The following is an 18,600-nucleotide window of genomic DNA, read 5'->3' on the forward strand; positions in this document are numbered from 1 at the left end:
GATTGTTAAATCTAGTCCATGCCAGCATCCAAAACCCAGAGGATTTTAGTTAGCTTCATTTTTCGACGCTTCATCAAAATTTTCTACAAGATCTGACAAAGAGAAAGGAAAAAAAAAATAAGTAAAATACAAATGAGTCAAAATAGTTGCAACTAGAATTAGTCAAATAGCAGAAAAGATGAAAACAAACTAGCGCATTTCAGTAATAATGACTTTTTTTTTTTTTTTTTTTTTGGTTTTTCGAGACAGGGTTTCTCTGTATAGCCGTGGCTTGTCTTGGAACTCACTCTGTAGACCAGGCTGGCCTTGAACTCAGAAATCCGCCTGCCTCTGCCTCCTGAGTGCTGGGATTAAAGGCATTCGCCAGCATGTCCGGCTATAATGACTTTTATAAAACAGCAATCTTAAGGAAATGGCTTTTAAAAGTTTATGCAAAAATAACTAAGGTAAATAATCAGTTATAATGCCAAGAATTTTTAAAAATTATTTTATTATTTTTATTTGTATAGGTATTGTGCCCAAATGTATGTCTGTGTGCCACGAGCATGCAGTTCTCAAAGAGGGTGTTGGATCCCCTGGAATTGGTATTACAGGAGGTTGTGGGCTTTCATATGAATGCTGGAAATTGAATCCAGGTCCTCAGGAAAAGAAGCCAGTGCTCTTAATTGCTGAGTCATTTCTCTAGCCCCTCAACAAAAATTTTCAGCAATAACAATGTATATTGATAATCATAGTGATTTCAGTTTAATATATGCAGGCAGCAGAGCTTTGTGGAATATTTTGTGATCCTAAGTTCTGAATGAGGAAGGGACTTCTGTATTCATGTATATCCTATTATGGGGATCTCAGTTTGGATTCCCTGTTCTTTGTGACCTCTGTCTAAAGAATTTAGATAAAACACAAAGAAACAGCATAAAAGACAGGCAACTACATTTGCAATCAAGTAGAGCATACACTTGAGAGGCAAGTGTCACCCAGGCTGCATATCAGGCATGCAGCAGTCTCCCATTTCTCAAGTCCCAGAACAAACAGCTTTTCTTGAGGGTCTTTGTTCTGTTCAGGTGAGTGACAGGCCTGTTTGGTTTGACACAAATAGAAGGCAATAGTGTGTCTTTGTTCTTTATCAGATAGCTTTCTGCTATCCAGTAATCTTTTACAAGGTTTAGCATTCTTAGAACCAGGCTTGGATAGTATTATGTAATGGCAGAGATAGGACTTAAGGGACATTTTTCTGACCTGAAGTTCCAGTCCTTGGTTTTTTAGGCTGATTAGGGTCCATCTCCAGGGTCTTCTAAGCCAGCTAATACCTAGCTAGAAACCTACCGCTATCACTCTCACTCTAAATCAACTGATATTCAGTCAAACAAACAAAAACAATTCTGAAAGTCATCTATGCAGAAAGTAAAAGAAAATAAATCACTTTTTCTTAATTTTAAAAATTACACTGTATTATTTTATGTGTGTGTTGCATTTGTGTATGTATGTGTGCATGTGCAGGTGTAGGTCAGAAGGCAACTTGTGTTGCTGGTTCTCCCCTTCTATGGTGTGGGTCCCAGGGTCAAGTTGTCAGCAAGCAAGCATCTTTCCTAGATCAGTCTCACTGGTCTGAGACAAACTTTAACACTGAGAAAATGTCCTTTACCTGGAACATCATCATCCTCTTCATCGATGTCTTCCGGTTTGGGTGCTTTACTATCCAATACTACAAAAAGTTTATTTGAGTATTAGTCACTGAGAACAAAGAGCCTCACAGAACACCTCCAGTACTCATCTCCTCTTTGTCTAAGTCCCATGTGGCTGTTGAATACAGACAATCTAAAATTCACTTTTTTTTTTGCTTAGTAACACTAAAAACAATAAAAGTTTAACTTGAATTAAATATATACAGTACAGCTGGTAATTCCAATGTGTAGTAAAGGTAAAAGTTACATATAAAATGTAGATTTTGACAAGTCTAAACAAAGGTATCCTCCTTTGTATCCTTTATTATTCTCCAACTAAAAAAAATATTTGAGACTTATTTACCACTTATTTTGATCTAAGTACCTAGCTATGCAGTATGACCATATGACTACTGAAATACAGGCTCTTTTATCATTAGAGGCAACAAGACATGCATGAAATAAAAACCGATCTGAAAATTCAGAATTGATGATTATCATTATTTATGATGGTAATCATAGTAGCAATCGATAATACTGTATCTGAATATTCTATGACACACTTCATTAATTAAAAAAGAAACTACAAGTTTTATGAAACACACAAATGACATTATAAAAAGTAAAAGAATTACCTACTGAGGAAAATCCTCTCAGTTTAAGTAAAACACCTTTTGTTGTTTGTTTTTGAAACAGTCTCGGGTAAAGGCTAACTTCAATTTCCCTATACAGCTGAGGATAACCCCGAACTTCTACTGGAAATATAAGTGTGTGCCATCATACCTAGTACTGCTGGGGACTGAACCAGAATGTCATGCATACAAAGTTAGGACTGTCAACTGAGCTAGGCCCTAGTTCCAGAAGGGGTGCTTTTAACATTATTAGGTTTTTGTTTGTTTGTTTGTTTTTAATGACAGCAGGGAAGAAGGGAAAAGTACTAAATTGAAATACATACCTTGTCGTGGGAACTGTTCAGCTAACTTTCTAAGGCTCGTTAAGCTGTCGGCACCAAGCTGACTTAATATTCCAGGAAGCATTTCTGTAATTGGTTTGGCTTCGGCATGACCAGTAATTGCAAAGGTGTTAGCGGAGAGGGAAGCTTGGACTTTGGGATTGTTGAAATGAATAACTGTGCCATCGTCTTTAATCATGTTCACCTGAATGGGCACAGAAAACAATGTATTTCACACGTTAGACTCAACTACAAGTATCTTTTTAAAAAGCAGTTTTATCTTACATAGTAGCAATCCTATATAGTACTAATTGTCTCAGCAGTAAATATGGCAGAGAAAGAGTCTTATAATGGATTACAGTGGTGCTGGCTAGTACAGATTATTGGAGTGGTTATGAAATAGTAACTCAGGCCTCAGGTGGAGGAAGTTCATGGTCACTTTTTTTTCTTAAGTAGAACTACATTCATGAACCAACTTCTTATTAGTTACTCAAACAAAATCGGTGCAATTACCACTTAAGAGGGTAGCCTCTTACTTAGAAGACAGAATGGAAGGCGGGAAAAGTATGAAGTAAAAATAACTACTGAGAAACCCACATAGATGACACAGAAATCTAATGAGCCAAGCATTTTACTTCTTAGAAGCTCAGTAAATTTACCAAAATTTCAACCTAGTTTTTACTGTTATTCTTTTTGTTTGTTTCTGTCTTTTAAGAGAGTCTCGAAATGTATCTTTGCTTGGCTTAGAACTCTGCTTGCCTCTGAGTGCTGGGAATAAAGGTATATGTCGTAATGTATTTTGCTTTGTTTTAAATGTGTACATACGTACCACATGTGTACAGGAACCTCGGGAGGTTTAATAGTTAGTCAGCCAGCCAGCCATCCTTCCTTCCTTCCTTCTTTCCCATTTTTCTTTCCTTTTTCTTTCCTTTTTCTTTCTTTCTTTCTTTCTTTCTTTCTTTCTTTCTTTCTTTCTTTCTTTCTTTCCTTTCTTTCCTTTCTTTCCTTTCTTTCCTTTCTTTCCTTTCTTTCCTTTCTTTCCTTTCTTTCCTTTCTTTTTCTGAGACAGGGTTTCTCTGTGTAGCCCTGGCTGTCCTGGAACTCACTCTGTAGACCAGGCTGGCCCCAAACTCAGAAATCCGCCTGCCTCTGCCTCCCACGTGCTGGGATTAAAGGCGTACACCACTACTGCTGCCTTGCTTTTAACTTTATTTCCATCACGTACATGGCACGATGGGGGCTGCACATGCCGAGGTCAGAGGCAGCACTGTACCTCTTCTTTCTTTCACCTGTGGAGTTCCCAGGATCTAACTCACATCACTAGTTTTCTTGTCCACCCCTAATACATACTTACAGACAGACAGACAGACAAACAAGCAAAAGTCAGCCACAGGGATCTTGTGATGCTGTCCTCAGGGGAGCCCCTCAAACAGCTGGGGCTACAGTTGTGCTGCAGGTTTGCTTTGCACCCTCTGGGGTATTAGTCCAGGCACTGAGCTCAGGTCATCCTTAGCTCTTTACCTTTTTACTTTATGTGCATTGTTAGCTGCATGTATGTCTATGTGAGGGAGTCAGGTCCCCTGGAACTAGAGTTACAGGAAGTTGTGGGCTGCCATGTGAGTTCTGGGAATTAAACCCAGGTCCTCTGGAAGAGCAGTCAGTGCTCTTACCCACTGATCCATTCAGATAAATTCTAAGTTTTCAGGCTGGTCTTTATTATTGATTCTCCTGCCTCAGGTTTCTAAATATCCGGGACTACAGATTTGTACCAACAGGCCTGACAGTTTTCTCTAATTCTTAAATATTCCTTCTCAGCCACATTCATTAATTTCTGCAAACAAAGCTCTCCTACACACTTACCCACCAGAACATGTTTTGTTAATAATTGGGAGTTCTTTAACACCATCCTGCTTTTACCAACTTGAATTGATGACTTCAGATTAATTTATTCCACTGCCTTGGGGTTTACAGAAACAGAAGAGTGAATGCATGCTATTTAAATTGTATTTCTCTCTCATGTATTTCCTTTCTGCATTTTTTGTCATGGGTTGGTATGATCTCATTTACACAAGTTAAATGTGTAAACAATGTCGTTCCACCATGAAGTTGATTCCACTCTAAAAGTCACCTTGGTGCCACCTGCTTATTATATTAAGAGGTCAGGCGTGTTAACACTTACCTACTTAGAGGTGCAGAACTGCCCTTGCCCTTGTGCTCAGGGACAGTGGGAAGTGGCTTCTCTTTTTCAGAGGGGTCACCACCACGGACAGCACAGGGAGGGAGGGGGAGAAAGGAACTCCAAGTTTCAGCAATACTCTAAGCAGAGAAATTACAGCTAACCCCGGAAATTACAAAATAACCCCACAAGTCACTTCTAATTGTGTGTGTGACAAAAATCACTATTTAATTTTATACCCTTCCTTTTCTCAGCACTGGACTATATTTAAGGATCTTTTTATGTTTTGTTTGTTCTGATACAGTCTCACTATGTAGTCCTTCCTGACCTTGAATTTACAGAAATCCACCAGCCTCTGCCTCCGAAGTGCTGGAATTACAGTTGTGTGTTATATAATAGGTTTATCTAAGGTTCTTTGAAGTGCATCACACACAGTAAGTGTTCAATGCTGCTGCTTTAAACAAATGGCGCCGTAACTCAATTGACGGCAGTCTTAGAAGACAAAGCACATTATTCTAAAAATGACAGCAGCTTTGGTAGAAAAGTTAAATGTTAAAGTGGCTAAAATCCGGGGAGCTCTGGGAGGTTAACAGTGGATACGAAGGGTGGTGCCTTTGATTTACTCAAGTCCCATGGATTACTAAGAGACAAGAGTAAAGGGAGAATTGTTCAATGGTGTTTTCCAAATCACATGGTTCAATAAAGAATTTCTACAAACACTTCTGGGCATGAAAAATGACAATATTGGAATTTGAGACATTCTTGACTTACAAACATTGAAGTCATAATTGATTTGAAATCTATATTGTTCTTTATGCTAGAGGAGTAAATACAGGACAGTATTCTTGGTTAAACAATATACCCAAAGACAAACAGCTGGCTAAGTGTGAACCAAGTATGAACTAAGTACTTGAAATGAACTAGTTTCTCAACTTATTGTTTGGTTTCCTGTCTACTATGCCATCTTCTTGCTCAAAACATTTATTTATTTATTTATAAAAATCCAATTCTATGCAAACTTGACAATTACTTGTCTCAGAATATAGGTCAAATGGGAAAGAAAAACATTATAAATATGTGAAGAATATATATCTCACTGGCTACAAAGAAGCCAAAATAGGATCAAAACCAATGCATTTATGAGTTTTCTTTCTTGTTTGTTTCTTTCTTCTCTTCCAGGCCATAAGACAGGTTTATTTGGGGGGCAGGGGGGCATTAGCTGTTTGGGGGTGGGGAAGTAATGTGGAAGATACAAGAGAAGAGGAAAAGGCTAAAAACAAGAAAGTATAACTGAAAAGATCAAAAGCCAGCTATCTTAACATAGTATCAACTCTGGTTTTTAACATTCCTTAGTTCAAATCTAGAATTCCAATCCTTGTTAGGTAGGATGCCAGAGGCTGGTGAAACTGCAAGCATCAGCTCTCTGATTTGTAACTAGTCGCTTATCAGGTGCTATGAAGCTGAAATGGAGTAACATATTTATATGGCTAGCTGTCTAATTAGTTTCCCACATGGCTGTAACTTAGAAATGACAGAGGTGGGAGCCAGGAGTGGTGGCGTGCGCCTTTAATCCCAATACTTGGGAGGCAGAGGCAGGCAGATTTCTCAGTTCAAGGCCAGCCTGGTCTACAAAGTGAGTTCCAGGACAGCCAGGGTTATACAGAGAAACCCTGTCTTGAAAAACCCAAAACAAAACAAAACAAAAAAAGAAATGACAGAGGTTATGAGAGTAATACTTTCTGTAACACCTCTGGCAAAATGGTTAGTATTCAGTAGACATGCATAAAGTGTTGACTGCCATTAAGCTCTTCAGTGTGACAATTTCAGTTGCAACAGAACCATGGCCACATAAAGCACAGCATTATCAGTATGATAGTAGTTAAACAATTACTAACTAGAGCTGAAGATGTAGCTCAGTAATAGAGTGTTGAATTTCCAATACCTCCAAAAGAAAAATTACTGTGTCCTTATTTCATTATGAAACATTTATTTTAATAAATTGCAATTTGAAGGATCATAGGAGCTGGAAAATGGCTAGGTGAGTAAGATCACTTACTGTGCAAGCATTAAGACCTGAGTTCAAATCCCCAAAACCCATAGAGAAAGCTGGGAGTAACTACACTGCTCTCTATAGCCCTAACACTTGGGGGGAAAGAGGGAGGCATGAGGATTGCAGGAGCTTCCTGGCTGCCAGCCTAGCTCCAGATTCAGTAAAGTATCCTGTTTCAAAGGAATAAGGCAGAAAATAATAGAAAGCATGCATACATGCATGCACCTCCACACACATGTACACATAACATATACACACAGGACTCTGGAGGCTAAGGTGTAGGACAAACAGCTATAGATTCTTCTGAATTTGAACAAAACCAAGCAGTTAGAAATACATATCCTTGGTGATACTACATGGACAAAGTCAACACCACAAAGCGGGATGAGTGGTCTACACTTATAATCCCAGCTGAGGAGGCTGAGGCAGAAAAGACTATCGAAAGATTAAGGCTAACCTGGGCTACATAATGAGACCTTATCTCACAAAACAAAACATGGGCAGGAGAAATGGCTCAATGGTTAAGAGCACTTGTTACTCTACCAGAAGACCTGGGTTCAGTTCCCTGTACCCACACTGTGGCTCACAACCACCCATAACTCCAGTTTTGGTGATCTAGTGGCCTCTTATGACCTATCTGGGCACCAGGCATGCATGTAGTGAACACAAATGCTACAGACAAAGCATGCATACACGTAAAATAAAAACAAATAAATGTTCTCAAAAATATTGGGGCTGGAAAGATAGCTTAAGTGGTTAAGAGCACTGGCTACTTTTTCAGAGGACCTACGTTCAATTCCCAGTACTCACAAGGCAGTTCATAACTGCCTGTAACTCCAGCTCCAGGGGCTCTAATAGACACACATGTAGGCAAAACACTAATCTACAAACACACACACACACACACATTAATCTATACAAGAGAAATATACTTTTTATTTCTCTATACAAATGTTTCTCTGCCAAAGGTAATTTTCTTCCCTTCAAAGAACCATCTCACAATATTTAGAAATAATTTTTTTTTTTTATTGTGGTAGTGACCGTTTTTGAGACAGGGTCTTTCCATCCAGTCAAAGTTGGTATGAACTTGTACTAGGGTGCAAATTCCAAAGGGCTGGGATCACAGGGACATTTTTGACTGTTACCACTACAGTGTTGGGGGTAACAATTAGTAGACAGAGGCCTGGGATACTGTGAAACATTCCACGGAGCACTAGAGAACTGACAAAATAACTATCTGCTCCAAAATATCAGCAGGGATGAGATTGGATATATGGATGGGTTGGAGATAGAAAAAGGAGTAGAGCTAAAACTTCGTAAACATTTTCAGTTATGTTAGCTTTGGTATTATTCGAGTTTCTGTCTGTTGTAACTTACTACTAAGTTGTGGCTTTCACTCAAGGTAATAAATATTTATAGTGTTGTTAGGATTAAACCCAAGGACTCAGATATGTTGGCAAGTACTTTATCACTGAGCTATATCATCCGAAAGAAGTTAAAATTAGGTTTCAGAGTGACTTTTCTCTGTAATATATCCATGACTGAGACTAGCTGATTTTTTTTTTTTTCCAAGATAGGATTTCTCTGTGTAGTCCCTGCTGCCCTGGGACTAACTCTAAAGACCAGGCAAGCCTCAAAGTCAGGGATCTGTTTGTCTCTGCTCTCCCCTACCTCAGCAAGTGTTGAGATTAAAGGCATGCATCACCACACCCAGCTTCTCTGAAATATTAGGTCAATACAAATTATAAAAGCTCTGGGGCCAGAAAGATAGCTCAGCAGGTAAAGGTGCTTGCTGCCAAGTCTAATGACCTGAGTAAGACTCCTAGGACACACATAGTAGACAATTGCCAACTTTCAAAAAATTTTTCTTTCATCTCCACACATCACCAGCTCTCCATCATGAATAAATACATATTTTAAAGGACAATATATAAAAGCTTTCAACAGCTCAGAAAAAACCTTGAAATTAGTTATGCAAATCACAGCCTAATTTTTATCTAAGAATGCTGTCACCTCAAACAGAAAGGAATAAGTGCATATGTTGTACATTTTCTATGATTTTATCAATACTGATTGTGAAGGTAGATTTAAAGGAAGTTAATTTGATCATCTGCATGTACATGCATGTGGAGCACTCTGCCATGTCATGCCTTGTCTCTGGGATGCTCATATTATTAGAACCTCAGTGATAGCCAGATGGGATATTTCATACCTTAAATCCAGCATTCTGGAAGCAGAGGTAGGGAGATCTCTGAGTTCAAGACTAGCCTGGTCTACACTGTAAGTTCCAGGCCAGCCAAAGCTACAGTGAGACCCACTCAACATGGCCTGGGTCCATGTTCCTACCTAGACCTTCCCCACCATGATGGTCTGCATTCTCAAACCAGGAGCCAAATAAACCCTTCCGTCAAGACACTTTGGTCAAGTATTTTGTCACATTAATGAGAAAACAATAGACTTTTAAAAGTTATCTTTTTGAAAGAGTCTTAGTAAATCCAACCAGCTGAATGCACTATTGAGGAACAGGCAGCTATCCAGTGAGACAACAGCTTAAAAAAAAAAAAACAAGCCTTTAACCCCAGCACTTGAGAGGCAAAGGCAGCAGATCTCTGAGTTTGAGGCCAGCCTGGTCTACATAGTAACTTCTAGGACAGCCAGGGCTACACAGTGAGACACTGTCTTGAAAATACCAAAATAAATAAATAATAAAAATAAGAAAGACAGACAGGGAGGAAACCAAATCCACATAAAACTACTGCTAGATGGTTTTGGATGACATAATAGAGACTTTATAGTACAGAAAGATGAATTTATGGTAAAAAGTCTCACTTAAAAAAAAAGGGGGGGCTTTACTTCTACATCATTAGAAAGAACAACTTGCTAGGCACTAGGCCAAATACTCTGTTAAATACCAAAACTAAGGAGGCAAGATCACAAATTAGAGGCTAGTCCAGCATACAGAGTGGCCCATAGAAACAAAGCAAACCAGAGAAAGAAATCTTACTTTACACTGAAGTTCAAGAGCAGTTTTGTAACTGTCATGCATGCAAATACTTAAGCCTGAGAGTGTGAAGAAACACGCCCTGTGTACTAAAGTAATTTCATCCCTAAGCAAATCCAACCACTACATTCTTTCAAGGACATGTACATGAAGCATGAGTCTTCCAAGCTAGTGTTAATGTGAGAAGTCAGAAGGCCTGTGCGTGTGCTATTCTCTATGATCTGGTTTCCACGTGTTCATACCTCCTCAATACCAGCTATATTGTTCACAGCCAGTTTCTTTAGTGAACTCTGAAGCTTTTTGTCATCAGCAGTAGCTGTCCTATGTACCACCTTCTTCTTCCTGCGAGCTGTACCCTGGAAAATAATCAAGCAGAGGTGTTACTAAGCATAACAACTGGCTACAGAACCGCATCCCCCTGGCCACAATCTAAACTTCACATGGAAAAACTAACCAGATAGCAGTGATTAACAAGACCACACAGAGTTGTGATATTCAGCCAACAACTAAAGGGCAGGTGTAGTAGTTATTACTCCTTTTTAATGTCTAGATTTTATTATTTCAATAGATTCTGTTTCAAAATACTGTTTGTTAATAGAACAGACTTTATAACTCTAAGGCCATTTAGTATGCTTAATAACAACTTTCAAGCATTGAATACTTTCATAGAATGCCTGTCAGCCCCTGCCAATAAAATCTAAGGATGGTCTAAAATCTCAGAAACTATTACATATTGAGAATTAAATTCCTATTACTGAGTTCTCCAGAGTCTAAGAATCTAGAAATGAAAACGTCAAGATTTTACTTACATTCCTATATTATAATAAAAAAGTACTTAAATAGATCATTTCAAACAGGGCAAAGATAAGAAACAAATAAACCAAACACAGAATAAACCAAAATGGTAAAAGAACAAAGCAGTGTCTCCCTAGAAATGAGGCCCACAATCAGGAAGGAAAGATCCAAGCAGAGCCACACAAGACGGACTTGTCTTCTAGACACAGAGAGGTGCCCATGTGGCCAGAGCAGAGCAAATAAAGAGGAAGGGAGAAGGAAATGAAACCAGACAGGCATACGAGGGCCACACCATGTAGATTAGAATCTCACAGGTAGGTGCTCAATCTTATTCTCATTGTAATAGGAAGCTACTGACAGTTCATCTGACCTGTTTACTCCCATCTAAGGTTGCTACATGAAAACTGGACCTGGAGGCTATAATGAGACCAGCTGGGGGCTGGTGCACAAGGATGGTGAGAGATGAGAGTTGTGGTAGTGCCTGAGGATGGTCAGAATGTTATGAAGACAAAAATAATTTGATGGGTTAGATGTGATATATGATGATAAGTCAGAATTTTGGCCTGAAGTTAAGAATTATAACTATTTACTAAGTCAGAAAAAGTTAATTTCTCTATTGATAACTAGAAATTCAGTGGTGGAGATATTGCTCAGTGGTTAAGAGCACTTGTTGCTCTTCAAATCCTAGCACCCATGTCAGGCAACCCACAATTGCCCATAACTCCAGCTTCAGGGGTCCCAATGCCTTCTTTAAAAATATATTTAAAATAAATATTTTAAATATTATTTATTTAAAATAATGGATTAATTTCCTGGATCAGTTTTAAAAAATGTAGCCAACATCAGGGCTGAAATACTACCAAAAGCCTAAGTTTCTGAAATAAAGAGTGACAGAAGGTGAACAGGGTCTTAGTTTCTTAACAGCTCCTGCAGAGGTCCTCAGGGACTTCCAGAATAAAGCTGGGGTTCTCTCTCAGCAATCCCAGTAGGAGAAAAAAAGCTCTGGTTGCAAAGGTTCTGCTGACAGTTGTAACAGATCACTCTTTTCATAGCTGGTCATTTCTTTGTGAAGCATTCCTAACTCGGGGCTAGCTAGCTTGCCTGCGCTACATTTCTGAGACAGTGTCTTGCTACCTAGTGAGGCAGTCTGCAATTCAGTGTGCTGTGATGGCAGGGTATGCCACCGTGCAGAGCTACTCTACTGAAAAGGTACTTCAATTAAATTTACCTATAATCCCAGCATGCAAAAATGCAGAGGCAGGATTGTTTAAAAGTTTGAGGCTAAAGCCAGGCAGTGGTGGCGCACACCTTTAATCCCAGCACTTGGGAGGCAGAGGCAGGGGGATTTGAGTGTGAGGCCAGCCTGGTCTACAGAGTGAGTTCCAGGACAGCCAGGGCTACACAGAGAAACCCTGTCTCGAAAAAACCACACACCCCCCTGCCAAAAAAAAACAAGGTTTGAAGCTAGTCCTAGTCCAATCAACATATCAATTCTTGAGCAACATGGACTTTAGGGAACCTGCTCCCCCCTGCGCCCCCCCAAAAAACAAAAAGTTCAACATGTCTATAGATGTAACAATTCACAAATAGGAGTTCCTTATCTTCTAGATTTTATAGTTGGTAACACCACAGTCCCACATTAAATAAAAGCCTGGGAAACTCTCAATTCTTCTCTATGCCCTTCATCTCCCCACACCCATCTTTCATTAAATTATGTCAGTCCAACCCCTAAATTTGTGTACCATGTTGTACGCAACAGCTTCTAGACTGTTCTCTATTTGATCCCATTTCATCCTGTTTTTCACATTGCCACCAGTTCTAAAATGGTGAGGCCGTCCTCAAACTCAGAGGAATTAAAAGCCAGTGCCACCACACCCAGCCATTTCCTTCTTAAAATCCTTCAAAAGTTGTCCACTGTGGGGGCTGAAGAGATGGCTCAGTGGTTAAGAACACTGTCTGTTCTCCCAAAGGTCCTGAGTTCAATTCCCAGCAACCACACAGTGGCTCACAACCATCTATATTCATATAAATAAATAAATAGATAAATAAATAAATCTTAAAAACAAACTACCTGTTCACCTCATGGCTACCATTCTCTATCCATTGTATACTCTAAACTAGCCATACCAAACTAAAGCTAGCAGTGTAAAGCTCCAAGTTCTCTCAGCACCCTATGTGCGAATGCACAGAGGCAAATCATATCCCCAATTTTAGCTTACCTCTCACTAACTCTTTCATTTGCTGGTCTAGTGATTAGATTCTTATTTATCCTTTAAGTCCCAGCATGATTCTCCTAAAGTAAACACTTGGTCTTCATTACAATACTTGCTATTCTTCATTGTACTTGTGGGCATGACTCTTCTATGCTGAGCTATGTCAATGTCAAAAGCAAAAAACGTGTTTATTTACTATGCCTGGTACGAATTAAGTATTCAGTTAACAGTAGATAAATTCATGCATGTACCAATCACTACATTAAAAATACTTATGGGGCTGGGGATATGACTCAGTAAATCAAGTGCTTGTGCCAAACATAAGGAACTGAATATGGGCAACCAACTTAAAAATTAAGGATGGCAATGTACACCTGTAACCACACTGAAAGGTGGAGACAGGATTCTAGAAGCTCACTCACCAGCCAATCTAACTAAATCAAATCAGCAAGCTTCAGGTTCAGTAAAAAAAAACATATCAAAAAAAGGTGGGACTGGTGAGATGGCTCAGCAAATTAAAGCCTGTTAACTTTAGTTCAATCCCCAGAACCCACATGGTGAAAGAAGAGCATTGACTCCTGCAAATTGTACTCAGATCTGTCTGTGTGTATACACATTACACACACACATATACACACACACACACACACACACACACACATTATATATATGGTAGTGAGCAACAGAAGATATATAATGCTTACCTATGGCCCCCACACATGCCATGTGTCCATAAGTATACACACATAAACACACACTAAATAGATGAATAAATGTAATTGTGATGGGGTCATCAGTCCTTTCCAGGTCTTATCTAGTTGTTACAAACCTTTAGTTTTGCATGTGCTACAATGTGACCATTTGTGGCTTTCAGTGTGTTATATGAACTGACATCATCCAACTTTATCAGAGGAAAAGTACTGGTCACTTCTTCCCTTCTCCCTCTATGTTTATGCTGAAGATCTGTGGTTATGATTGATGAAAAGCATGGTTAAAACCTGTTATATAGCCGGGCGTGGTGGTGCATGCCTTTAATCCCAGCACTCGGGAGGCAGAGGCAGGCGGATTTCTGAGTTCCAGGCCAGCCTGGTCTACAAAGTGAGTTCCAGGACAGCTAGGGCTACACAGAGAAACCCTGTCTTGAAAAACCAAAAAAAAAAAAAACAAAAAAAACAAAAACAAAAAACACAACCTGTTATATATTGTCCTCTCTGACTTTTCTACACATCAATCCATGTATGAAGTAAGTATTGTTCTTTCTCTTTTTGCAAATATTGCAGTGTAGAAAGATGAGGGTACAGTATTCTTCTTGAGCTTTGGACCACAAATAAAGGGAAAACTACCCCTGCATGTGGAAAATGGAAAACAGGAAACCCTTGGAAGCAGCTGGCAAGAGATTCTGCCTTGATATACAACATGAAGAATGAATGAGAAAACCTCCAGCCCACATCACCCGTGGGCCTCCACATGCATGTGCACTTGCATATGCTCAAATGTCCACATACATTTGTACACACAAAGACACACACGCCAAAATAAAAAGGTGAGGATTCAAACTAAGGGGTCTATTTTCATGGCACCATCGGAGAGAAGCATCTTCTAGTTACCTGCTTTAGAGCTAGACACAGGAATGTGGTCTGATTTTAATCACTGAAAAGATTCTGGTCTCAAGGACTACAGTACACAGAAGTGATACTATCCGGCAATCACATGTTTTCCTACTAGTTTGTCTTACGCCGCACTCACCTTGCCCCCTATCCGGACCTGAGCTTGAAGTTTGGCTAACTTTTCTTGATTCATGCTGTTGGTAAATCTGGGGGGGGGAAAACAGATTTGTTAAATTCACTGTTTACCAAGTTAAAAAATCATTTATATAAACAATTATCTTTGCTTCACTGAGTTGGTATAATATCCATTAACATCATGGTCATATCAATACTTTCTCTATTCTTAATAAATAGTGGTAACTTGTTCTAGCTTCACAAACCAATTTTTTTAAAAAAAAAATTAAATACCACACGGGAGTCAAATATACAAATAGCAAATGAATGGGATTCAAAGTTGCCTATTTAAAGATTCATTCTTAACACATGACTCAGTTCTCTGGCATTCAGAAAAACCTAACCAATTATGAAATCTCTTCAGGCAAGCAAGCTTTTTCTTGCAGACTTTCACAGCAGAGAACAGTTACCAAATGTTATTAGCAAAACCTTCAAGTAGATCATTTTCTCTGGAATCACATTCTGAATTTCTTATAAAAAATAAATATGGCACACACACAAAAAGGCTAGGCAAAGAAGAAATTGAATAATGGAGCTGTCAGGCTGTCAACAAACAAGGAAGTCACGTCCTCTATTCAAGGTCAGATGTGTTAATAGTGGGAAGCGACCAGATTTCCAAATAATACTCACTGATTCTGCAGCACCCCAGTTCATTCTAGACCTTGCAATGATGTCACACTCAACAAGATATTGCATCAGAGGTAAAATGTCTCACTGTACTATTTGACAAAGATCAAATAGTATCTTGTTACATTTGTATCTTGGTTACATTAAGTTAGTGGGGCAAGACGAGAAAAAATAAGTTATGCAAATTTTGACCTTTGAAGATTCTAAGGACATTCTAAAATCATGAATTCTAGTCCTGCTTTGAAAACACTCCTGCTATGGAAAACAACATACCATGCTCTAAAAACAAATAAAAGCTAATTTAACAGTCTTGTTTTACTTGTTCTGTGGCTTAACAGAATTACTGAGACGTGAAGGAGGGAATAAGGGAATAGGCTATTATTAAACTCTTTTTTCATAATTCTAACCTTGTAATTGCATCATTCAGATGATAAGGATCCCGATTTTTACATTTGAAAGAAGAAAAAAGAAGACTCAAAGATCATGTAAATTACTAACCATTCTGTACTGACGCTGAACTTAAAGAACTGACCTGTATATATCACAGCTGTAAGGCTGAATCCATTTCACAAATAAAAATTAGAACCTAGGGCTTCTCACTTGTTCAACATTGTATCACAATGGTCAAGCAGGTAAAAGCTCTTGCATGGGAGTTGTGTGTAGAATCCAAACAGTCTTAGGTGTGTGCCAATCTTAGCTGTGCAGCAGACTGAAATGTGCTGATAGAAACCTCAACCTTGCATTCAAACATCCACAAAAGAACTACAGCCATGAACTTATAGTGAAATAACACAGCACTTAAGGAATTTCTTGCAAAAAGGAGGTCAGGAGAGAATATTAAAACTAAGCACAGGACAAGCCCTTTGTGATTATTCTGCATTTTAGGTAACATTCCTAAAGAAACGAGTTGGCAGTTGGAAAGACAAAAAGACCAGACTTATTTAAAGCAAAAGCAAAGCACAAACTAACTCTTTCTTATGGAGTAAATGAAGGAATAATTCCATTTCAGGTGGTCAGTATAACAGAATTAAGAAATCTTATTCCTAAGGAGTCTTTAAGGGAAAAGGCATAATTTTAGGGCATCTAGAAGGTTAAAGCAGCAGGGGAAGGAGAAATATGGAGAAATTTATCCAACAGCCAGTTGGGCTGTGTGAGATTCAAATAGGAAAAGACATTTAGACTCAGCCTGAGACCTCAAAGGTCACCTGGTTTAATCCCTACTTAATATCTTTAATGTACCTGCCATTCTTGTTTCAAGTGTGAGGTAATTTCAGATACCTGTTAGTGCAGGAGGGCATAAATTATAAACAAAATTGTTAGCTGCCTGGAAGGCCTGGAAAGTTCCTCTCTGTGTCCCAAAGGGAGAATGACTTTCAAGGGCCACATGATCACTAAGTGGAATATCCAAGAATCCTTTCTGCACTTTTCTCAAGGACTTCCGAAAAGAGTATACAGAGATGAATCAATATTTATTGGCTGCCCAAGTTATAAGCATCCAGGTACTTTAATCATGTTTACACAAAGATAATAATAATTTGAACTTTCAGCCCTGACTTTTTATGTGAGGTTTTACCACTTAGGGCTTTGGAAAGGTATTTAGCTTCTTTGTACTTGTGTTACTCCCGCATTAAAAAAAAGTATATCATCACGTACTTTACAGATTTGAAGGCTAAAGCATAGATTATCAAATTCAGGTAAGACACTCAGTAGTTGGTAACTATTGTTACCATTCTTCCAGAGGGCCACTAATTAGGTATAATGAAAGAACGTGGGAACGGAAGTTAAAACCGCCATTCACCAGCTGTGTAACACTGTGCCTGGCCATCAATCATCAGGCAGTGTGACGAGGTTATAAGGATAGGTAACTGTCTCAAAATCAAGAGACTTGTAAACAAACTCTTCCATTACAAAGTGAAGAGCGCTGCAACCTAGTTCGGCCCCAAGAGCTTGGTGGCCGGGTGCTAGCCTCAGTTTGGGCAGGAGCAAAAGAGATGACAACAGATCTGCTGCTCAAAGCGTCTGACACTGTTGTTGTGAAATAATGAGTGATGGGACGAGGAGGGTTCTACCCTCCTGGGTCTGGACCTGAGCGGCCAGAGCCCGGGCCCGGCTCCTCCACAGCGGGCGGTGGTGCTGGGGACCTTCCCTCAGGTGCCGACCCCCAGCTGCGCCGCCCGTAACCGACAGGCCCGGCCGGCCACCTCCGCCCCCACTCGCCGCGCCACGGCGGAAGTGGCAGCCGGAGCGGACGGCGGGTGTCGAGAGGGGAGGGCGGGGGGAGACCGTGCGCAGCGGCCGGAGGCCGTGGGGTGGCGGGCCCGCCGGGGGTCTCACCTGCAGCGGGGAGGGTCCTCCAACACCAGCACGCGGCAAGAGCAAGATGGCTGCCTCAGCTGAGACAGAGAAAGACCGCGGCGGCGGCGGCGGGAGAGGCCCACGTGACGCACGGCCCCGCCTCGCCCGCGGGAGGGAGGCGGGCTGGGGGTGGGCACGGCCACCGCGCGCGCGCCTCCCAACTACAAAGCCCAGCCTGCCTCGCGCACCTCTCCATTCTGATTGGCGGCGGGGGACGAGGGCAGCGCTGCTTCCTGGAGGAGACGACGGCGGTGCCCTCAGCGTCCCATTGTGTCTGCGCTTAGCTTTTGTCTTGGACTTAACAGAAGGGTGGTGTGGGGTCTAGTTCGGGTGTACACTTTGGATGTCCTTCACTAAGCATTGAGCTCTAATGGACTCTCATCAGGAGGGGGCGTCGGGAGTTGACTTGTTAGGTAGTAACTCGACCCAAGACAAAAAGCAACAGATTTAACGGAGGTGACTTATGTCCCAATTCCCTCGGACTACCTCGTCAGTTGTGCAATAAAAGGCCCCAGGCATGGCTTTCTTGGACCTCATGTCAGTTGGTTGCATCATGCCTGAGTGGAAGTCGTGCGGATGCGAGTGCGGGAATAAAAGGGTTCAGCGCTCCTCCAAAGTGCGTGCCTGCAAGACACAGACGCGTGCACAGCGAAACGGGCTTACCGGGTCTCTTCGGAATCCCAAACAAATCTAACAATGAAATGCTGTTGTCCAGTAGTTTTAATTTGTGAGAGGGGGCGGGAAATCCCAAGCCCTCTGTTGTGATAGGCTGATCTCATAGATAATAATTTGCATTTTGAATATTTGGTGTAGTGGTCCTTTGGAGGGAGGGGCTAGGCTAGAGGTCAGACGTAATTAACAACGGTTTTCCGGGACCTTTCCCCAGCCCCCACCAATTCGGCTCACCTCAGCCGACTGTGTCCCTAAGCCTGGATATCAAGGACTTCGGGAAAGCAAACTCGAGATGTACTCCCCCATCCTTCTACGTG

General features: G+C 40.5%; 1 protein-coding gene across 2 annotated transcripts; it reads right to left on the reverse strand.

Moving 5' to 3' along the window:
• On the reverse strand, positions 1-18,545 carry Btf3l4 (basic transcription factor 3 like 4). 2 transcript variants are annotated; one of them, XM_029539930.1, is made up of 6 exons: positions 18,518-18,545; positions 14,595-14,661; positions 10,083-10,196; positions 2,617-2,818; positions 1,643-1,702; positions 1-92 (listed from the first exon to the last, which is right to left on the reverse strand). In XM_029539930.1, the coding sequence occupies exons 2-6, from the start codon at positions 14,646-14,648 to the stop codon at positions 46-48; spliced, it is 477 nt and encodes a 158-aa protein (XP_029395790.1). In that variant the 5' UTR covers positions 14,649-14,661; positions 18,518-18,545; the 3' UTR covers positions 1-45. The 2 variants fall into 2 exon arrangements, with proteins under 2 accessions (XP_029395790.1, XP_021056189.1); XM_021200530.2 differs by lacking the exon at positions 18,518-18,545 and adding an exon at positions 17,591-17,694.
• Positions 18,546-18,600: the final 55 nt, after the last annotated feature.

The sequence above is a fragment of the Mus pahari genome, chromosome 6, assembly GCF_900095145.1.
Source record: "Mus pahari chromosome 6, PAHARI_EIJ_v1.1, whole genome shotgun sequence".
Classification (NCBI taxonomy): domain Eukaryota; kingdom Metazoa; phylum Chordata; class Mammalia; order Rodentia; family Muridae; genus Mus; species Mus pahari.